Here is a 19,904-nt window from a genome sequence, read left to right as displayed (position 1 = left end):
ATTTTCAAATAAATTTTTCATTATTAACGGTTAAAAATAAATGAAACAAGAAAAATTAAATATCCTTGGAGGAAAAAAAAAGATACGAAATTGTACAATCCTATTTAATTTTTCTTTATAAATTTGATAGGAGTATGCCTTTTGGATTCTTTAATATACGATCTATTTACATGTAAATATTACGAATATATACTGAGCTTGACAAAAACTCTATAATATCTTTAATAAATAATATAATATCTTTAAATAATAATATCATACTACGGCTTACGGATTTGAAATTTTTCAAATATAAAAAATGAAATGATACGATTAACAGAACGTTGAAAACTCACTTTTATGTCAGTGATTCCAACCTTCCTTCGTAGTAATTTTAGGAATATAACTTTTGAAATATAATACGCGATTGGTCGATGAAATTGCTTAAATTTTGACGTCTACCTGATTGGTGCATTTGAGTAACGCTTGTGGTAACGTATTGCCAGCTGTTGGTGTTACGTTTGTTTGAAAATCAAACGGCAACTGAAGTTTGTTGGTTTGCTTGGAAATCCGTTTACTGCAATGCATGTACGACTGTAAATAATATTCGGATATTAAGTATAAGCGGGCACACGTCGTGTCTGAAGCCAGAAGATCATCAGGAACGACAAAAGTAAATTAGATTTATTTTATTTTTGTCGGAAAATTGTCTAATAAACAATGGCTACGATTCGAGTGCACGAGGATCAAGAAAACCGCATTGCCGATATCTTTCGTGGTAAAGAAAATATCGTTGTGCCCGCTCAAAATCAAGTTCTGCAACAAACAAAACGTGCGGTTTTGGGTGTTTTGCATAATAACTGCCATCGAATTGTTAAAACAGTATGTATTTTATTTGTGCTAATTTTTTTGTCGTTTTCTTTTTCATCCTTATTCCCGGCATTATAACTGAAACATTTCAATCGATCTAATCAATAAAATTATGTAATTACCCGTTAGTCTTGTTGCATAATGTATATATAATTAAATGTTTTCCATTCCTAATTGAATAATTTTTTAATACAGTTTTATAATTACATTTCATTAGGCATTTAAGCTTTGTTTGTTACTTGGCCATTTGTAGGATATCTGCAAAGATGAAAAGCATCCAAAAGCAAAATCTATTGTGACAGTGCCATTTGAACCATTTAAAATTTATGAGGATAAAAAGGATGAACCTGCCTTTAAAGTTTATGAAGATAAATTGGAAGAAGAAACTTCTGTTGTACTTAGGGATTCGAAAGAAGAGAGAGAAATAGTAACAAAACAAGAAGTGACTGTTCAGTCGGAACAAAAAAAGCCGAGGTTAGACATAAATTCGTTATCTATTAACGATTTGCCAGTATTTTGCAACAATCTTCAAGAGATAATAAAAAGCAAGCAAGATGATGCTTTGCCGCAAGGTAGCCCAATGTCATTGGAAAAATCTCTTTTGTTCCCAAATTCTTCGAAGAAAGATAACAGAACAAATAAGGAATCATCTAGAGAACTTAGAATTAATTTCTTTGATGTAGAAGAATATAGGGCAGATATATATAGTTATTTACGTGTTGCAGAGGTATGTACAGTATTAGTTAAAATAGTATAATATTTACTACGATACATATATATATATATGTATATATCAAAATAATTCAGTAAAGACTGAAAAATTTTGATATAGTTATGTAATTTTGTATAGAGACAACATAGACCAAAACCTGGTTACATGAAAAAACAACCAGATATAACATATTTAATGAGGTTGATATTAGTAGACTGGCTTGTTGAAGTAGCGGAAGAATATCGATTACAAACAGAAACATTGTATTTGGCTGTTTCTTATATAGATAGATTCTTATCATATATGAGTGTCGTTCGGGCAAAGTTGCAGCTCGTTGGTACTGCTGCTATGTTTATAGCTGCGTAAGTTTGATCAGTACATGGTTTGAATGAATTTTAAAATGTATTGTAAAAATAAGAGAAATAAGTGTTTTTCTTTGTGTTACAGAAAATATGAAGAAATTTATCCACCAGATGTTGGTGAGTTTGTATATATTACGGATGATACATATACCAAGAAACAGGTATTGCGAATGGAGCATTTGATTTTAAGGGTATTATCTTTCGATCTTACTGTACCAACACCTCTGGCATTTCTTAAAGATTATTGCATTAGTAATAATCTGTCAGAAAAGATAAAATTTTTAGCAATGGTAAGCATGATTTCTATATATAATTAAATCTGTATTCCCATAGAGTGATTTAAATTTGTATGAATTTTCAGTACTTGTGTGAATTATCTTTACTCGAAGCTGATCCATATCTGCAATATTTACCCAGTCATTTAGCTGCATCTGCAATAGCACTTGCACGACATACATTGCAAGAAGAAACATGGCCACATGAATTGGAATTATCAACAGGTTATAGCTTACATGAACTTAAAGAATGTATTTCTCACCTGAATAAAACGTTTCATAATGCATCCAATATTCAGCAACAAGCGATACAAGAAAAATATAAAAGCAGCAAGTAAATACAAATGATAACTATCGTTAGAGTTATACGCCAGGTATTTTGTTGTTAATTTCTTATATTTCTTTCATTATGTTTTATAGATATGGACATGTAGCTCTTTTACTGCCACGTAGTACTGAAGCTTTGGTATATGAAGATGAAGAAAGTGCATAGAGAAATCTGTTAAAACACAGTTTCACTGAATAATATTATAAACTTATACATAATTAACGAACCTCCCGTAATAAAGTCCACGTTCTGAAAAAGTTACAAGGAGGGAATAGGGCAAGACTGATTAACTATTCCGCAAATGGAAATATCGATTGCTAGCATTATTTAATATGTTCGATTCGCGTACTCTCTCTGGCTAAGCGAACATATTAACTTTACATATTCCATACTACGCCACTATGAATAAGTGTTAACAATTGTGGCCAAACTTTAATGACTGTTTTCCGAGCTTCATCATTATATTAACGAGGAAGCTCTGCATTACGTTATCTAGAAATGGTATTTTTATAAGTGTTTTTTAGATAATTCTTAACCAAACACACTTGCTATTCAAAATACGCATGTCCAAAATTTTATTGCCAGTGAACTGTAATAAGAATAAGAATTGTAAGAGTAATAACTGTATTTATTAAATGAACATTATATTATTTGATACATATTGTTGCAGTTGCAACATGTCATTTAAATATCTGTAAAATTTATTGCAACAAATTTTCTATACTGTACAGTTATTTATTTACAATGCTATAAGTACTTTAACTCAGAATTTATATACTTTGCATGATTAAATTTTGACAAAAGGACGACTTCCGCATCTATCTATGCATTTTTTCGTTCAGGTCATGTCTGTACAAAGAAAATCTTTTAATGTTTGCTTCTTCTATGTTTCATGATGTAATATATTACATATTACACTCCAAATATTGATCAAATGATAACAGGATGATAACAGAATACTTTATGAAAGTATAGCATCCAAATGTTTATTAAAATTAATAATATTTTGCACCAAAATATCATAACTTTACAATATATATTATATACAACATGATCTATGTAAACGTGTTTTCGACATCTAAAACTGCCCAAGTATTCCCTTCAATGTGTATGTACAAACGAAAATCTGTGCTGTTATAAACTTGCAAGTAAAAACGTCAAATGATTTTATATTACTATCGTAATACATTAAATTTTCTGTATGTAAAAATGAATCTCTCTCTACTCTATGCTATTTTAAATATCATTAATATTTGCACAAGCAAGAAACGGAATGATTTATGCAGTAATGTTATTGTACTTAAAAAATGACAACGTCTTCTTCACGATATATGAACACGACAGTAAAATATTTTTATTATGTAATTTAACTGCAAAAATTATACTTATACTTGGTCCAATATGCATGACTGCATATTCAAATAACATTACGCAAGATGTCTACGTAGGTTATTAACTATATTTTATACGAGACGCACATTTACTTATGCAACTGTTTGAATTAATTTTAACAGAGTATGCGTTATATAATTCATATTCTACTACCTTTGCTATTCATTTCATCAGTAGAAGATGTTTAAAAATTGTATGATATTAACAAAATTCAATACGAAGAAGTGAAAATTTTATTTTAAATAATTAATGTAAAAAAAGAAGCGAAAAATTAGTGTGTAGAATTTATTATTTTTTTTCTTGTAAATTATTTGAAATAAGAAATTTTAAAAGCACTCTGTACTATTTCACATTGACGACGAATATATCTAATAATTTAGAGATCTAATTATTATTTTTGACACTCTCTCTTTACCTATTTTTTGTTTCAAATAATAATAGATATGTATTTATATGAAATGAGCGGTAACGCGATTAAATGGAAGAATGTCCTTTTAATTAATTAGCATGTGTACAACGGATATAAATATATATCAGCTTGAATGTAAGAAACTCAATACAATAAATGATAAATATTAAAATAGAATTTATTTACGAAAGGAGAAAGAAGTTATTGTTGCAGAAATAGTACATTTCTATAAGAAAACTACTAAATAGATGGGAACAGTCAGGGGATGTATCGAATTCGTTATTTCTGATTTAATCAATTCTCTTTCAAATATAAAAGAAACAATACAATGTCAGCAATTATCAGCTGATATTAGTGGTCAGTTATTATCGACACTATGTAATACAATTGTTTTTTATCAATTTAAACATCTAAACAGAATAAATCATTTTAATACTTGTCGGAGAATAATTAATTTTTGGTTTATTTTTTTCTCTAATCTTATAAATTTTAATGGTTTTATTTATCTATAATTTTTGAATACAACAATATATATTTATGCGATCATTCAACATATTATAAAAATGATGATCTATATAAGAGATAATTATTTCATTATTTCAGTTTGTATATTTTATCATAAGAAAAATTGATTTCTCTTTGGAAGAATATATATGATTTTCCATCTTGAATTTTAGATTCAAAATAAATAAACATATAAAACTTGTATACATAGAGTATAATGATTATCTGTCTCTCGATGTTATTTTAATTATATCACATGTCATAGTTTTTCATATATAATTAGTTTATCATTTAAATGCAATAACAATCAATGTGATAGACATTATCATTTGAAATATTCCATTATTCCGTACATTATAATAAAATACAAATCGATTTTCAATTATCTATCAAAGCAGACACTATCGCATCATACTTTAATCTATACTTTATTACATATTATGTAAACCAAGTGTATATAAAATACATAGCTAACTATTTTTTTCGCCAATCTTTATACAGAGGTAGTTTTAAGGCAGATGGTTTTCTACATTTATATCATTGTGTGATTCTTGTAATTATTATTATTTATAGCGGTACAATTTATTTTTATCTATTTTATCGGAACAAAAATTAGAATTTCAGTGAATTACAGTAGATATTAAAAATCTATACTGTAGTTTACCTAATATTATAATGATGTACCGGTTTCCGATAAAGTTCAAAAGCACTACCTCTTTGTTCCCTGCTTCCAGCTAAATCTAAACCATTAGGTTCTCTATTGTGAGTAGAATTTCCAGAAGCATAAGTTTGACTTCCACTTCCATGACTGTTATTATGATTGAAACCATTATGATTGATGTTGTTCCGATTATGCGTGGAATTAAGATTGATTTGACCAGCACTATTTGAATGAGAATGAGAAGTCACAGGAGGACTAGAGTGAGGATGAGTATGACTCAGGCTATGACTATGTATTGGAGGAGTTATGTGGCTGTGATTATGATGCGAATTTACTGGGTTATTTTCGTTATGACGAGTGGGAGGTGGAATATTATAATAATACTGACTGTTGTTGCGTCTAACGTTGCTATTATTTTCTACCTAAAAGGAAGTAGAAAACTATAAGTTTTTATTATTATTATTATTATTATTTTTCATTTAATAATATCATAATATTGCAATATTCTCTCTTACTCCATTATGCACGTGTGAAGTGGCAATAGAATAACTTTTCGTGTGCTGATAAGCATTGTTTCCATTGTTTCCATTGTTTCCATTATTTCCATTATTGCCATTATTTCCACTATTTTCATCTCCTACTAAAGTTGTTTGCGGTGGCCTGTAATTCTTGGGCTTTGGCGGTGGTATAGGTTTGTATGATCCTCCTGGCTTATTTTGTGGAATTGATATTGGTTTATAGTCTGTGGTCCTGCTATAATGTACAAAGCAAAGTTTCTAGCTTACTTAGGTGCAGGAAAGACAGGAAATTAGATGATCAAGGATGTTTGAATTTAAACTAAAGTATCTTTACTAGATATATATATTCTACAAGCTCTTCTTAATGGACGAGGTGTTCTTGCCACCATCCTACAGAAAAAGAATGTTCATATACATATTTACATACTTACATACATATTATATATATATATATATATATATATATATATATATATACATATGTATATATTATATATATATCCATATCATTTTTATGTGATATATTCTAGATGAATCTAAACAACTTTTATATTTTTTTAAACACATTCTCTTACCTATATTTAGCATAATCTGTTCTAGTAGCTTGAGGTTCTTGTGTAGCTACAGGTTGAGCTGTAGATCTTGTAAATCTATATGGATCATGAGCTCTAGCTGACATGCCACTACTTTTTAAATCATCAGGTACATTGGGGCCTAAACGATTCGTCGATGTGTTAAGATTCACACCAGCATAACTTGAATTCCCATTAGTATTATTATTATATGAGTCATATGAAGACATACTATCATAACTTCCCTATAAATAATAAATATATACAAAAGTAATATGAATTTCAAAAGTTCATTAATATCAATATTGAAGAAACTTACTGTTTTTGTTTGTGTCCTTTCAAGAGATGACGTAGCATTTACTTTATGAGGCGATGCATTTATATAGTTTCCAACGTCCAAGACAGAATCAGTTTTGTTAATGAGCCTTTCTTGCGTCGAACGCACCGTCCCTCGTGTCGTTTGATTTGTTGGTTTAATATTTCGATCGATCCGGGGTGGTAGATCCGGAGGACTATGATGTGGAGATCTAGGTTCAAATGAAGTACCAAGATATTCAGGAGAACCAGATTGATTACTTGTTTGTCCTGATAAAGAGAAACCATATTTGCTATCTCCAGCACCTCCTTGTGATCTTCTTTTATGTTGTTCAAAAGATTGCTAAAAAAAAAAGTGTTCTTTATAATTACATAATTACATTTTTTACAGTATAAGAAATATTAGAAATTTGCACTTACTTGATAATTTGTAGAATATGGAGGAGGTGCGGTTGTATCATCTTGCGTAGCAATACTTGGATCTGAACTACTCTTCAAGCGTATAGGTGGACCCAATGTCCCAGGAAGCGCAGGTGCAGGGCTTAATTCCAGATCACTCTCCGGAGAGGAAGCGTAGGAGAGGCGAGAAGTCATCGGGAATAGGAAGTCATCCGAGAGGGCTTCTTCCGGCTACGATCATAGGACACAAAGGACAAAACATTACATGAACATTACATGAACATTACATGACACTTTCAGTGTATTTATAGTAGCAAAATTTAATAGAATTATGGCAGGTATGTAAACATAAAATGTATTTAGTCGATGAGTATACTTTTTTTAGATAGTGCATTGTTAGTATTATATGGTAACATATATTATAAATATTGTATAAACTTGTGAAATAAACTTTTGTGCAATATAATTTAATATTTAATATAACAGAATATATATATATATATATATATATATATATAATTCTCTAAAAAAAGATATTGTTTAAATTAAAAATATAATCATATATAACATTCAAACAAAAGATTTGGATTTATAAAGTAATATTTATATATTACTTTCTTTGTTCATAGGCAGCAAAAAATACACACATATCTACAAATATACAGGCCATTAATATGTATGTATTAATCTGTAATATAATAATAAAGATAGAGATTATGCAATGGTTAAGATCTATAAATATATACATAGATCTAATTTTATTAATATATTAATTCATGAGAAAAATTTGGGCATTTCATATTACATTCATAATTTTGTGTTAAATTCATATTATAAAGTTATTTTCTGATTGTGAGTAATATATCATTAGTTTAATATTATCAATTTTTATAAGTACATGCTTGTTAAAATTTAATTCTGATGTTATAGTGTTTGTGGCACATAAAGACACTGTATCCAATAATTTATATAAACGATTATAAACAAAGACCTTAACATATGTCAACAAAGACTTAACAAATAAATTTGTGTTAAAAGTTATTTATGTTATTTGGAGGGAATACTTAGGCTTTATATGTAGCCGAAAAATTGCTCACGGATGACATCTGAAGCATTGGGTAAGGACATAAGTGATGCATGATTTTCCATAAGAGAGGAATAGCAATAAGGTGATAGGAAGGTATTATTCTTATTTTGATCATAGCATACTTTATCTTCAGGATGTGACATGAGAGGAGATTGTGGAGAATATGAATGGTAAGATGGAAGGTATAGATCTGACACCATATATCGGCTACATATTGGCTACAATTAACAGACTTATTATTTAAACACAAACCTTCTTGATCAAGTATATCTTCGATATAATAAATTTTTGAATCGATTTCATAAATATGCCCATTTCATAAAATTTGTCAATGTCAGTTTTAATTTTCTAATTATAAATATATATATATATATATATATATATATATATATATATATATATATAGACATTTTCTATTTTATTCTCTATTATTAGTTTGATTTTGACAGCTGATTACATTATAAAAATGATGTTAATGTATTTAAACATCATTTTTCTCTTATGATATATCTGACAATAACAAATATGAACATCTTGTTACAGACAAGGATTTAAATAATAATTAATATCAATTCATTGATGAAGAAAAAAAAATGCGAACATTAAATAGTACCTTTGTTTGGCTCATCCATAACGATCCCTGTTGCTGACGATCTATCAATTCTCTAAGTTTTCGATACCAAGCTTCGGGAGTCGTAAGTGTGATAACAGCGCTAAATATATGTCCCCAAATTTTATCCAACTTCTGACATTGTTCTAAAAGCTTTTTGCTACTTTTGTGCGCTGATCTATGGATATTAAAAGAGAAACGACATAAGTAATGCAAATACACATATATACACACACACATACTTAATTATTTAGCAAACTTACTTGGGAATACCTGCTCTCATTTCTTTAATAACTTGTTTTGTTTCAGCTTTTAAAAATATCACAATAGGATAAAACTGGGCATAATTTAACCGATCTACAGCATTCGGAGTAATATCCAATAGAGCATGTTTTCCTCTGTCCATTACTTCTCTGATGGCACTCAAACGAATTATACCCGATGATTTTGTATTTTTATTACCGCTCTCTTCCATTTGACTTTCCATTTCTACAAACGCAAACATCTCTTAGGTCATTATGATGTACGATATATATTATGAAAATTTCACGACTCACTTCGATTTACTCACGTGGGGAAGTAAATTTGTCGGGAAAATCCTTAAGTAATTTTTCCCTACCAAGATCTGCGACAGGACCAAAAAGTACAACCGGTCTAACAAACCCAGGATGTCGAAGAATGACTCGTTCATAAGCTGGAAATTTACTGACACTATCGGAGAATACCACATCGTCCCAATGATCCTAAATAATTAAAAAAAAAAAAAAGCGAAGAAAATATTAGATAATAAAGCAAGCTATCATAGAGAAAAAAAAAACTTCGAATCGGAATTACAAGTTAATGATATTCTTACCCTTCCCAGAGATTTTGAACGTCTATGACTACTTCTTCTTCTCCTAAAGAAGCTACCTCTACTCTCGCTAGCACTTAGTTCCTTCTTCGTGGCATTGAATTGTGCAGTAGCAAGTTCTTCGGCGCGTGCTTTGTTTGGAATAATACCTTTCTGTACTTCTTGGTTGTTTCTTCCAATTCGGAATACCTGCCAAGAACCTACGACTCCATTATGAAGAGTGTCTACTACATGAAAGACATCGCCACTGCGAAAGCTCATCTCTCCCTTTTCAGGTTGTTCGTAATGAAAATGTGTCCTGATAAAATATTAACATTTTTCATTAAATACTATGTTTCCATAATTTAAACACGTTTAAATTATTAAATAAACGACGGGCCGTACTTGATGTGAAACGAATCACCTCTACCAGACGCAACTATTTGATCGTATTCCTGACGTCGATGCTGTACGATCAGATCGATTTGCTCTTGAAGACTAAGAAGAAATAGTACCGCTTCCTCTCTGGTTACACCTTTCATATCCATGTCATTTACCTATTTAATCATTGCAACAAAATATCAATGTGAAATATTCAATTTTTAAAACAGAATCGATGTTCTCGAATACTTACCTTTAAAATTTTATCACCTGGTTGAAGACCTTGAAGAGAAGCCGGACTTCCAGCTTGAACCGCCGTTACAAAAACGCCAGTTTCATTTCCTCCACACAATCGGACCCCTACCGAACCTTCTTTTTGGAAAGTAATGAATCGAGGATCCGGCCTGGTTCGGATAAAATTTTCATTTAGTATCATTCGTTCAATTAACTATTAACAAATTTAACATGATCTTTGTAACCAGTAAAACTTACATTGGCTGTTTCGTTCGCTGTGTAATAGAATCCTCGTCATACATCTGTCTTCGCGAACTATAATAATCTATAAAAATAAAATATATTTATATAATCGATAATTTTATATTGTATATTCACATTTGTAAACGTTAATTTGATACCTTCGGGTCTTGGCGGAGGTGGCCTAGGTGGATCTACCGTTGGTGTCGCTGGTAAATCCAATTGACTCAAAGAAACATCCATTAAAGGACCTCTTGAACGTCCTCTTGGAACCAAATTACTTTTATCTTCCAATGGTTGTCTCGTTGGTGGTGGAACATACAAGTTTTGACTGCTATAACTCGCACCGGATAAATACTCGCCGCTATCAGTCTTAACTTGTTGTTGAACTTGACAACACGAAGAATCTCTGGTAATTACAATGGACAATCGATCCTTACATTGATCCATTAGCTTTCTTGCTTCCTTTAGGCTCATATTATCAGCGGCAATACCACTTATTCGCGTTAGGACATCGCCAGGCTTAACACCAATATTTTCTCGAGTCACCTCCTTCACGTATAATCGACAACCCAATACAATTCCAAAATCTACAAAAACAAATAGAAGAAGTTTAAAAACGTTTCTTTTCAAACAAATCCTTTTTACTTCGACAATTGTAAGAGCAAAATTCAACAAACTCGTTATATTTCTCTCTCTCTCTTACCATCTTTTTTATTATTTCGCGTGAGCGTAAGTCGATGAGTTTGTGGAGCAGAATTGCCTGGGCAAGTTGATGAGTTCGACGAAGCTCTCCGTTTAACGACCAATAAAACGGTCGATCCAGAGTCTCGAAGAACTCGGACAGCTGCTCCATAATCGGCACCTTCTAACGATACTCCGTTTGCGGAAATGATGCGATCGTTTACCCTAAAAACACACAATCGACTTGTACTTATCATTCGTAACGTCAGCCATCATTTCTTCTACTTATGGAAACTCGATTCGCCATAAAACGAGATAACATACTGTCGTAACAATTTCTAATGTAAAACGTCTCGTGACGCACTCTACTTTCTATTATGCGTTTACGATCGATAATCTAATTAAAACTAGGCATATACAATCAGAGAAACATCGATATCCTTATCGAACGTTTCGCAAGGTTTCAAATATCGCGGCAAAAATAAAAGAAAATTATTTGGCGCGTTATTCGAGAAAATGGCGTCCAATTGAACGCTTCATAGAACGACCAAGAAAGAAGACATTAAACCGAGAGAGCCTCGAGAAACGCTTTCTTTTTTTTTTTCCTTTTTTTTTCTTTTCTTTTTCTTTTTTTGCGTTCAAGATGAAAGAGCTTGGCAGAGAGTTGATGCCTCCGGCTAGACTGAATCTTTCTTGTAATTCTTTTTCTCCTTAAGAAACACTACTCACTGCAACTTTCCTTCCGCAGGTCCGGCCTTCAAAACGTCGGAGATTGCAATAGCTGGGTCACCATTGGTAAAATGTGGATTATCACGACCACCAGATACAGCGATTCCAAAACCATATCCTGGGACTCTGGTAACGGTGACTTGATGAATCTCCCATCCTCTATCTCCGGTCTGAGAAAAAAAGATCAAAGAAATTTGTCGTTTGGATTATTATCGGTATAAAAAATGTCTACCTTATCTCCTAAATAACCTTTCATCCGATAAACGAGGTAAAAGCGACAAAAAACTAAATGTTGTAAAATATTAAATCTCGACACAGCCCGTTAAGCAGGAATAACGCGTTAAATTCGTGGGAGTTTCTTTAATATATCGCTGAACTACGGTATGATTTACGAAGCGTTGAAAAGAGTCATATAATAAGAGACTTTCTTCGAAGAAAAATTCAAAGAGTATCGTCTGACACAGGATGGCTCTTATATACTCTAAGAGCATATAATACTATTCCTGGAACTCGATAGAACGTTGACAGTATTCAGAACGGACCGTTGTCCTAGTTGGATGTTTTTTTTCCTTTCTTTTTTCTTTTTTCTTTTTCTTTTTTCTCTTTTTCTTTCCAATCGGTACACATCGGTATGCTAATGGTAAGAAAATTCCTTAAAAAGTTTCACGCAGTGAAATAGCGGAGGTAGTAACATAGGCGTATATAGTCAAGTACATAGGATAAGTCTCTTTCTAAATTGCAAACACGAAGGTTTTCTCCTACGCGAGTATTTACGACATGCAAAGAATGCACAATGATTTACGTTCGACCAAAAGATATATAAGCCGATTATGTATTGATCAATACTACTTACTGCAATTAGATCGTATTTTAATTTATGCATTTGCTAAATTACCAAAAAATAAATAAATAAATAAATAAATAAATAAAAAGCATTACATTTTCGATATTTCATTCTAAATCAATTCCTATTAATTCAATATTAAAACTCTGTTCCGTTTTATATCGGTATCACCAAACGTATCTTTATTACAAATAAAACATGTACTTACGTTCATTGTAAACAATCAACTTATTTAAAATTACCGCGTAAAAATAATCCTATTGGAAAGACTAACGAAGTCCCTTCTTTGTTTCCCTTTTAAACTCGTAAACAATAGAGATCGGTCTCACGACGATTTCCTTTATTTTTCCCTCTTAAGTTAGACTTCTTTCTTATCTAATTGTAAGATCATTCCACAATTGTAATGTATTTCAATGTGAAAAGAAAGAATCTATCATGTTGAACGAAAACAGAAAATATTTCAATCTATCTATCTCGATTAATTGACTACCTGACTATCCAATCCCGACGAAGAAGTATGAAGGGGCGGATGACTCGAAGAGGAAGAATTCAATGGTGATCCTGAATTTCCAACGTGACAATTTCCATTAGTGCTACTTCCAATACCAACACCACTTTCGTTTCTATCCATCTTCGTTTATATCTGTATGTATAACTCGTGGAACTTGGATCGATGTAACAACGACAACGACACGAAGACGATAATAATGATGATGACGATGTTAAGACGTTCTTACGAATGATTCAAGAAACATGATTAACCTCTAATACCCACAATCTAATTAATTCTTTCTCCACACACACGCACACATACACAATATCTCTCACCCACACGATCTTGTCATTATTACAAAATATATTCCATTTACTGTGTATTTTCTATCTTTCTTAATCTTTTTTCTTTTAACAAATTTTTTCTCGTCAAAAAAGAAAAAAAATAAAGACAAAAATAATATCACTAATCGGATGAGATGGCACTTCTTGGAAAAAATTCCAAATTCCCGCGCATTTTTTTTTTTTGCGTTTATCGAAATCGACTTATTCTTCAATAAGATTTCTACAAGAGATTCACACAAAAATATTTTCGTCGTTATGATCTCGATGAATTTTACGAGAAAAATATATTCTTGAACGTACGCACGAAGAAATGAAATACTTTTCAAGGACACTATTCCGATTCAAGTTTATTCTTATTCTTCTGCACGTTGCTAATTGATCCTGTTTTTTCTCGATTCGCGAACCGAGCACACAACACACACGCGTGCACAACTTCATGAATATTTCTTCTCCTTTTGTTTTTATCTCTCGAATAAAAGAGATATATATATACACATCGAAGAGACTCGTGTCCAGCACACTCTCGTTTGCCTTGATACTGATCACGTTCGTTCTATGGTTTCCCTAACTTTCAACATTCCCGTTCTATTCTCTCTCTATTCTCTCTTTTTTTTTCTTTTCTTTTTTTACGATTAATTCCATGTATAAGTGCGCATACTTCGATCTCTTCGTCGTCTTTTTTGTGGGTCTTCTTCTTAAATGATTTTTTATTTATACGATATTTAAGAAATAGCGTAAAGAAATGTAAAAAAAAGCTTCGGATACGTGAAATCTTCAGTCTTCAAATTCTCTCACTCTTTTCAGAAAGTTCGATCATCACATAAGAATAATCATCACAGTTCATTGATCCTCGCCCCCCTCTGCACTTTCTTCCAAATCGTTTCTCTTTCTTTTTCTTTCTCACACACATATACACACACTCTCTTTCTCTTTCTTTCTCTATTCCTTAGTTCTTTATTTTTGATTCCTTTCTTTCTCTTTTCTTTTTTTTTCAAAAGATTTTCTATCTCTTAGTTTCTCTAACACTAACTCGTTTCACTCTCGACATCGTAATATAGAGATCGGCTTCTAATCGAAAATCTCTTTCTTTACAATTGAATAAAAAATAATAAAAGAGGTACAGACTTGTTCTAAGATGGTCTTCTTCGAAAGTTCGATGTGTTTATGTCGGTCTTGCCGAAGGAAACGTTCGAGAGATCTGTATCTCCTCTTCCACGCTTCATCTCCAAAGGAAGAGATATAGTACGAAGGAGTCAACGATACAAGAGAGTGAGAGAGAGAGAGAGAGGGAAGAGAGAGAGAGAGAGAGAGAGAGAGAGAGAGAGAGAGAGAGGCAGCAGACAAACAGCAGAGACGGAGAAACAGAGAGAGAAAGAGAGAGAGAGATCGTGTGGCCACTGTCACGAAAAATCACGAATGCGTTTCTTGCTTTCTCTCCCTCTCCTTCTTTCTCTAACTCTTCGTTCTTTTCTAGTTTTAATCGGAGATCACTTTGGAATAAAACACTTTTTCTTTTCGAGCGAGTAACTTGTGAAAAGAAGTAGTAGAAGAAGAGGAAGAAGAAGAAGAAGGAGAAGACGATGAAGAAGAATAATAAAAGGAGGAGGTGGAGGTGGAGGAGGAGAAGAAGAAGGAAGGTAAAGGACGTCCTTTCGGGATAAGGAATCCTGGTTATACAAGCCGTGTCTTGCTTCTTCTATCGGCTGGTAGACTGGTCGTGGCAGGTCAGTTGGAGAAGGACGAGGTCGGGGTGTAGGGAAAGAGAAGGCACACAGATACACTGTGTGCGTTTAATACTCTTGAAAGAGAAGAGAGAGAAAGAGGGAGAGAGAGAGAGAGAGACAGAGAGAGAGAGAGACAGACGAGAGAAACGAGAAAGCACGATATGCGGGATATGCCGGAGGAGAAGAGAAAAGAAGAGAAAAGAAAAGAAAGGGTGGGGGGTGAGAGTGAGAGAGAGCAACACCGGTTTTGCCTGCTTCAACTTGTCCGTAGTTGGCAAGACTGCAGGTAGAGGTCGGTACCTTCGAAATGGCTTTCTTCGCTTTGTATAAATGTATGTACATATTATGTATGAAAAAGTGTTAACGCACACCAGGTTGAGATGAAAGACGTTAACTCTCTGAATATGACACACCTTACACCACCAGCTGGAATGCTCTTCTCCGATATCGTACTTAGGTGTGTCCCTTCCGTGTCTCTATCCCTTTCTCTCCTTTTTATTTATTTTCTTTTTTATATCCTTTGCATCTTCTCCAACTTCATCTTTCTTTTTACTATTTTCATCTCTAGGATCTTCTTCATAATTGATCTCTGTTAAAATCGTCTCAAGGAATTGTTGCGCTCTCGTTCATCGATATGTAGATCTTTTTTCCTCTTTTGACGATTATCGAAAGATTCGTAAGAGAAACATTCACTCGCAAGATTTTCTTGTTTACCCACCTGCTATTTCCTGTTTCACAGATCTCAATATAATATACCTCGCAAGAAAATTCATTTGGAATACATAGGTTTCTTGGGACACAGCATGGAATGCATACGTGCCGATCCTTCCAAAGTGATGATTCACGCGGTCTCTCTCGTCAGAGCGGTAGAAAGGGAGAATGGGGAAACTACAAGAGTGGGCCGTTTAAATCACGTTGTCCGTAACTAAACTGGAATTCTCTCGCAGGTTTTACGAACTCTAGTGTACGTATATATCGTTTGCGAGATAGGAAACAGCAAAAGAAAAAATATAAGAATTTTTTTTCGTAAATGAGAAAAGCGTTCAACACCTGACAAGAAAAAAGGAAATGTCCTTAGCAGGTCCATACGTGTATATTTTAGATGAACTTGGATCTTTTCGCAGGTAGTTTTTATTGTAAGCCGTTCACAGGTAAACGAATTTATCGCAGCAGGTAGAGTTCCTCTCCTGTCGCAGGTAAAATGATCTAGGGTAACACGAGAAGCTTTGCTTGGAGATTCTCCTTTTTCAATATGGCTCCTGTTAGACCTATACGATTCTTTTGTTTTTCTAATCTTTCATCTACCATGCACAGAGTCTAGTAACGTAAGCATAAGTGGCACGAATGCTAATTTTATTATTATTAATTTGTATTTTATTTCCTTTACATTTAATGCTAATTTATTATTATTATTGTTTGTTTAATAATGTCTTTTGTTTGAAACATCATTGTGTAAAATTTAAAATCTCTACTTCCTTGTCTAAGGGTAATATGATATAAAAATTCTAAATTGTATCATTGTTTCCTCATTTATTATTTTATAAAATAAGGAGAAACAATGCATAGCTTATTGAAGAAGGGGTAAGTTTAAAAGGGCTGTGATTTAGAGGATTTAGAAAGGTCATTGCTTGAAGGATTCAGAGTGGGCGTGGTTATGAGGTTCTAAGAAGGCGTGATTGGAAATGGGCGTATCCTGATGGGCGTGGTTGAAAAAGGATATGCCTTGATGGGCGTGGTTGTGAAACACGATCTATGAGGTTTTGAGTGGAGCATAGCTTGAGTAGTAGTTCGAAGGGGCGTGTTTTAGGAAGTTTGAAGGGCGTGGTCTAGAAGTTCGAAATATTAATATTTCTGATAAGTTCCATTTTGACAATCATTGAAAAATTAACATAATAAATAAAATGAGTAAATACATTATAACTATAGCAAGTAACTTGCAATATTTAAAAGACCGAATATCCTTGAGAGGCCAAATACCTCTGTGTTGCACGTTTGCGGATCGATATCTTCCTTTTAGCTGTCGTAAGAATATGAATGCGAGTGAGCGATTGTTTTTTAACTTTTAAATGAATATGAAAGAAACGATATACTCTTCGCATTCTGACCAATCGTATTGATTATTCATGAGAATAATTGATTAATATTTGCATTTCTTTATCGATCTTTTTAATTTGTGCAATGCGTGAAGTTATGTCAAATTTTTTTTTTTGTTAACAAGCTTCTTAACACATTTTTATTTAATACAAATTATTTAATGCGAATTATGCATTTTTAGAATTTTATTTAAAGTTATTAATCACGATTGTATTTCTTATTCCCATTATTGATTACATTGATTAATCATTAAATTTGAGTTGAAATAAGCTTATTTATTTAATAATGTAATATATTGAACATTTTTGCTTCACAGTCTTTAAAAGAAAAATTTTTCTAATCCAACATGCGTTGTGTATGATAAAGTAATTAGAGGTGACATAAATTGGCATTATTCTTTACCTCTACTTGTCACAAGAATGCGGATGTAGCAAAGCCATAATCAGCTTATCTTGCAAGGTATACTAACGAGAGCATCAGGAAAGAAACCTTTTATTTATGTGTGAAGTTACGTTCTAGGGTCAACTTTAACTATGACGTATAAATCTATAATTTTGAAGTTTATAATATTTTCTTTTAATAGAGTCGATATCTCTCTCAGGATTTATACTATATAAAAAAGCATTAAAATTTTCATTATTCTTAACTAAAATGATAAAAATGAATAAAACAAAAAGATAAATTTTTTATTAAAATTACTTCCTTTCTATTAATATCTAAAAAACATTTGTTGACCTTTATACAATCATTTAGAAAAACACTATAATATTCATTGTCAAGATGATAATGAAATATTCCCTCGTTATAAGAACTATTCTCAAGAAAAACGAAGGAAGCTTCTTATAATGCGACTAATTAACTTGTATTCTATTAAATTACGAGCTTCCTTGTATGTACATCCAATTAACCGTTATCTTACAAAGTCAACGTCAAATGTATAAGAAAGCAAAGGAAACGAAGAAATCGATCGGCTTATGCCAGAAATTCCTAAAAAGTGGATCTTGATCCATAAAAATTTGGGAAATCATGATTAAAATTACAAAATTATATTAAGAACAAGATTATATTACTTATCTTAAAAAAAACAAAAAAAAATATGTTTCGAACTTACCGCGCGTTTCCGTCGAGTTCGTTTTGAAGTCCTTTTATTGTCACCAAATAAAAAATCATCATTGGGAAGATGCTGCAATCCGTTGTACGTTTTCCCAACAGTTTTTTTCTTCGTCGTCACTTTTCTTGTTCTCTTGGATACCTCACGTCGTCTCCTTTTATCTCGAAACAATTTGCCAAAAATTCTCATGACTTATTGTTAACTAACACAATTTCTTGATCGTTTTTAAAACATACAAGGAACGCTGATGTAACAGCACTGATCTTCGCTCGAATATGTTCATGGCGTAGTTGAAACCAAGTTGGATTACCATACGCGTTTGGGGGCGGTTTCGATCATGGCTTATCGTACGTTGCCTGCTGTATATATCAGATTAGCCCGCTTGCTGAATCTTCCATGTAATTCTACTTTCATCCGTATCGTATATTCAATTAATCAACAGAACACGAAGTCGTAGGGTAAAGCTGTTGGATACTATGATAGTAATTGTATATACATATGTTTTTTTTTTTAATTTTAAATAATACCAATCCAAAAATATATTCAAAAATTAATGTAACTTAATATAATGTCAAGTAGATTCTTCTATGCATATTATGTAATACATCTGTTAAATCTATATTATTTAAAATTAAAATAATAAATATATATAAATAATATATAAACAATCGCCACGTGTGTTAACTAATAACTCTTGATGCCAATAGTTATTTTTACATTCACTTTGAAGGAACGCATGGTTCAATGAACGTCCCCTCCTTTGGTAACTATGATCAGTAGGATAAATAAAAAATTAGAGGCTACGTCTTTGGAAAGAAAAAGCGAATGTCGTTCGAGTATAAGAATCGCGAAGAGACTAACACTAAACACATCGTTGCTCGTGCAAGCACAAGAATCGAAATAACAGAGAAGTATTAGAAGCCTTAGATGGTAGAATCGCTCATGAATGGTGTCCCTACCCTCGTTCTCTAATTATTTCCTTGTTCTACTTCATTCGAGTTCTTCCACATCTAAAAATAGATATTATTTTTAATTATATTGTATTCTCTTTTGTATATTACAAATATTTTAATTCTCATAAGAATGCAAATTTAGATAAGAATGTTTCTACGATAACTTTGGTCTAAATTCTAAAAAAAATGGGAAGAAAAGAAATAAACACATAAATATCTACTTGAAATGAACAACAGTACAAATATCGTTA

The 19,904-nt window shown here is 32.1% G+C and overlaps 2 protein-coding genes and 1 long non-coding RNA gene across 8 annotated transcripts; 2 read left to right on the top strand and 1 right to left on the bottom strand.

Annotated features, from left to right (window-relative positions):
- Positions 1–486: 486 nt before the first annotated feature.
- LOC127072262 (cyclin-A2) lies at positions 487–4,306 on the top strand. The gene is made up of 6 exons (XM_051012560.1): positions 487–861; positions 1,103–1,576; positions 1,700–1,923; positions 2,009–2,213; positions 2,285–2,532; positions 2,619–4,306. The coding sequence occupies exons 1-6, from the start codon at positions 700–702 to the stop codon at positions 2,689–2,691; spliced, it is 1,386 nt and encodes a 461-aa protein (XP_050868517.1). The 5' UTR covers positions 487–699; the 3' UTR covers positions 2,692–4,306.
- Positions 4,307–4,457: 151 nt separating this feature from the next.
- On the bottom strand, positions 4,458–19,615 carry LOC127072260 (tight junction protein ZO-2). Of its 6 annotated transcripts, none has more exons than XM_051012553.1 (17): positions 18,937–19,608; positions 18,701–18,854; positions 12,091–12,260; positions 11,384–11,586; positions 10,839–11,267; positions 10,696–10,762; positions 10,457–10,607; positions 10,228–10,379; positions 9,847–10,141; positions 9,565–9,736; positions 9,257–9,482; positions 8,997–9,171; positions 7,318–7,527; positions 6,902–7,240; positions 6,586–6,827; positions 6,008–6,242; positions 4,458–5,914 (listed from the first exon to the last, which is right to left on the bottom strand). In XM_051012553.1, the coding sequence occupies exons 1-17, from the start codon at positions 19,011–19,013 to the stop codon at positions 5,492–5,494; spliced, it is 3,720 nt and encodes a 1,239-aa protein (XP_050868510.1). In that variant the 5' UTR covers positions 19,014–19,608; the 3' UTR covers positions 4,458–5,491. The 6 variants fall into 6 exon arrangements, with proteins under 6 accessions (XP_050868510.1, XP_050868509.1, XP_050868511.1 ...); XM_051012552.1 differs by having other exon boundaries at positions 6,008–6,245; positions 18,937–19,594; XM_051012557.1 differs by having other exon boundaries at positions 5,791–5,932; positions 6,008–6,245; positions 18,937–19,610.
- LOC127072264 (uncharacterized) lies at positions 7,487–8,337 on the top strand. The gene is made up of 3 exons (XR_007785338.1): positions 7,487–7,634; positions 7,926–8,148; positions 8,227–8,337. It is a non-coding gene; the product is annotated as an uncharacterized LOC127072264 (long non-coding RNA).
- Positions 19,616–19,904: the final 289 nt, after the last annotated feature.

The sequence above is a fragment of the Vespula vulgaris genome, chromosome 24 (genome assembly GCF_905475345.1).
Source record: "Vespula vulgaris chromosome 24, iyVesVulg1.1, whole genome shotgun sequence".
NCBI lineage: Eukaryota > Metazoa > Arthropoda > Insecta > Hymenoptera > Vespidae > Vespula > Vespula vulgaris.
The sequence above is the reverse complement of the archived record's forward strand: the minus strand, read 5'-3'. Positions and strand labels throughout refer to the sequence as shown.

Coding starts and splice junctions, on each gene's coding strand:
- LOC127072262 (XM_051012560.1), top strand. CDS start 700: ATGGCTACGATTCGAGTGCACGAGGATCAAGAAAACCGCATTGCCGAT. Junction 1,924..2,008: donor GCTGCTATGTTTATAGCTGC/GTAAGTTTGATC, acceptor TTTGTGTTACAG/AAAATATGAAGAAATTTATC. Junction 2,533..2,618: donor GAAAAATATAAAAGCAGCAA/GTAAATACAAAT, acceptor TATGTTTTATAG/ATATGGACATGTAGCTCTTT.
- LOC127072260 (XM_051012552.1), bottom strand. CDS start 19,013: ATGGTAATCCAACTTGGTTTCAACTACGCCATGAACATATTCGAGCGA. Junction 12,261..18,700: donor GAACTCGACGGAAACGCGCG/GTAAGTTCGAAA, acceptor TTTTTTTCTCAG/ACCGGAGATAGAGGATGGGA. Junction 6,246..6,585: donor ACAGATTATGCTAAATATAG/GTAAGAGAATGT, acceptor TGTACATTATAG/CAGGACCACAGACTATAAAC.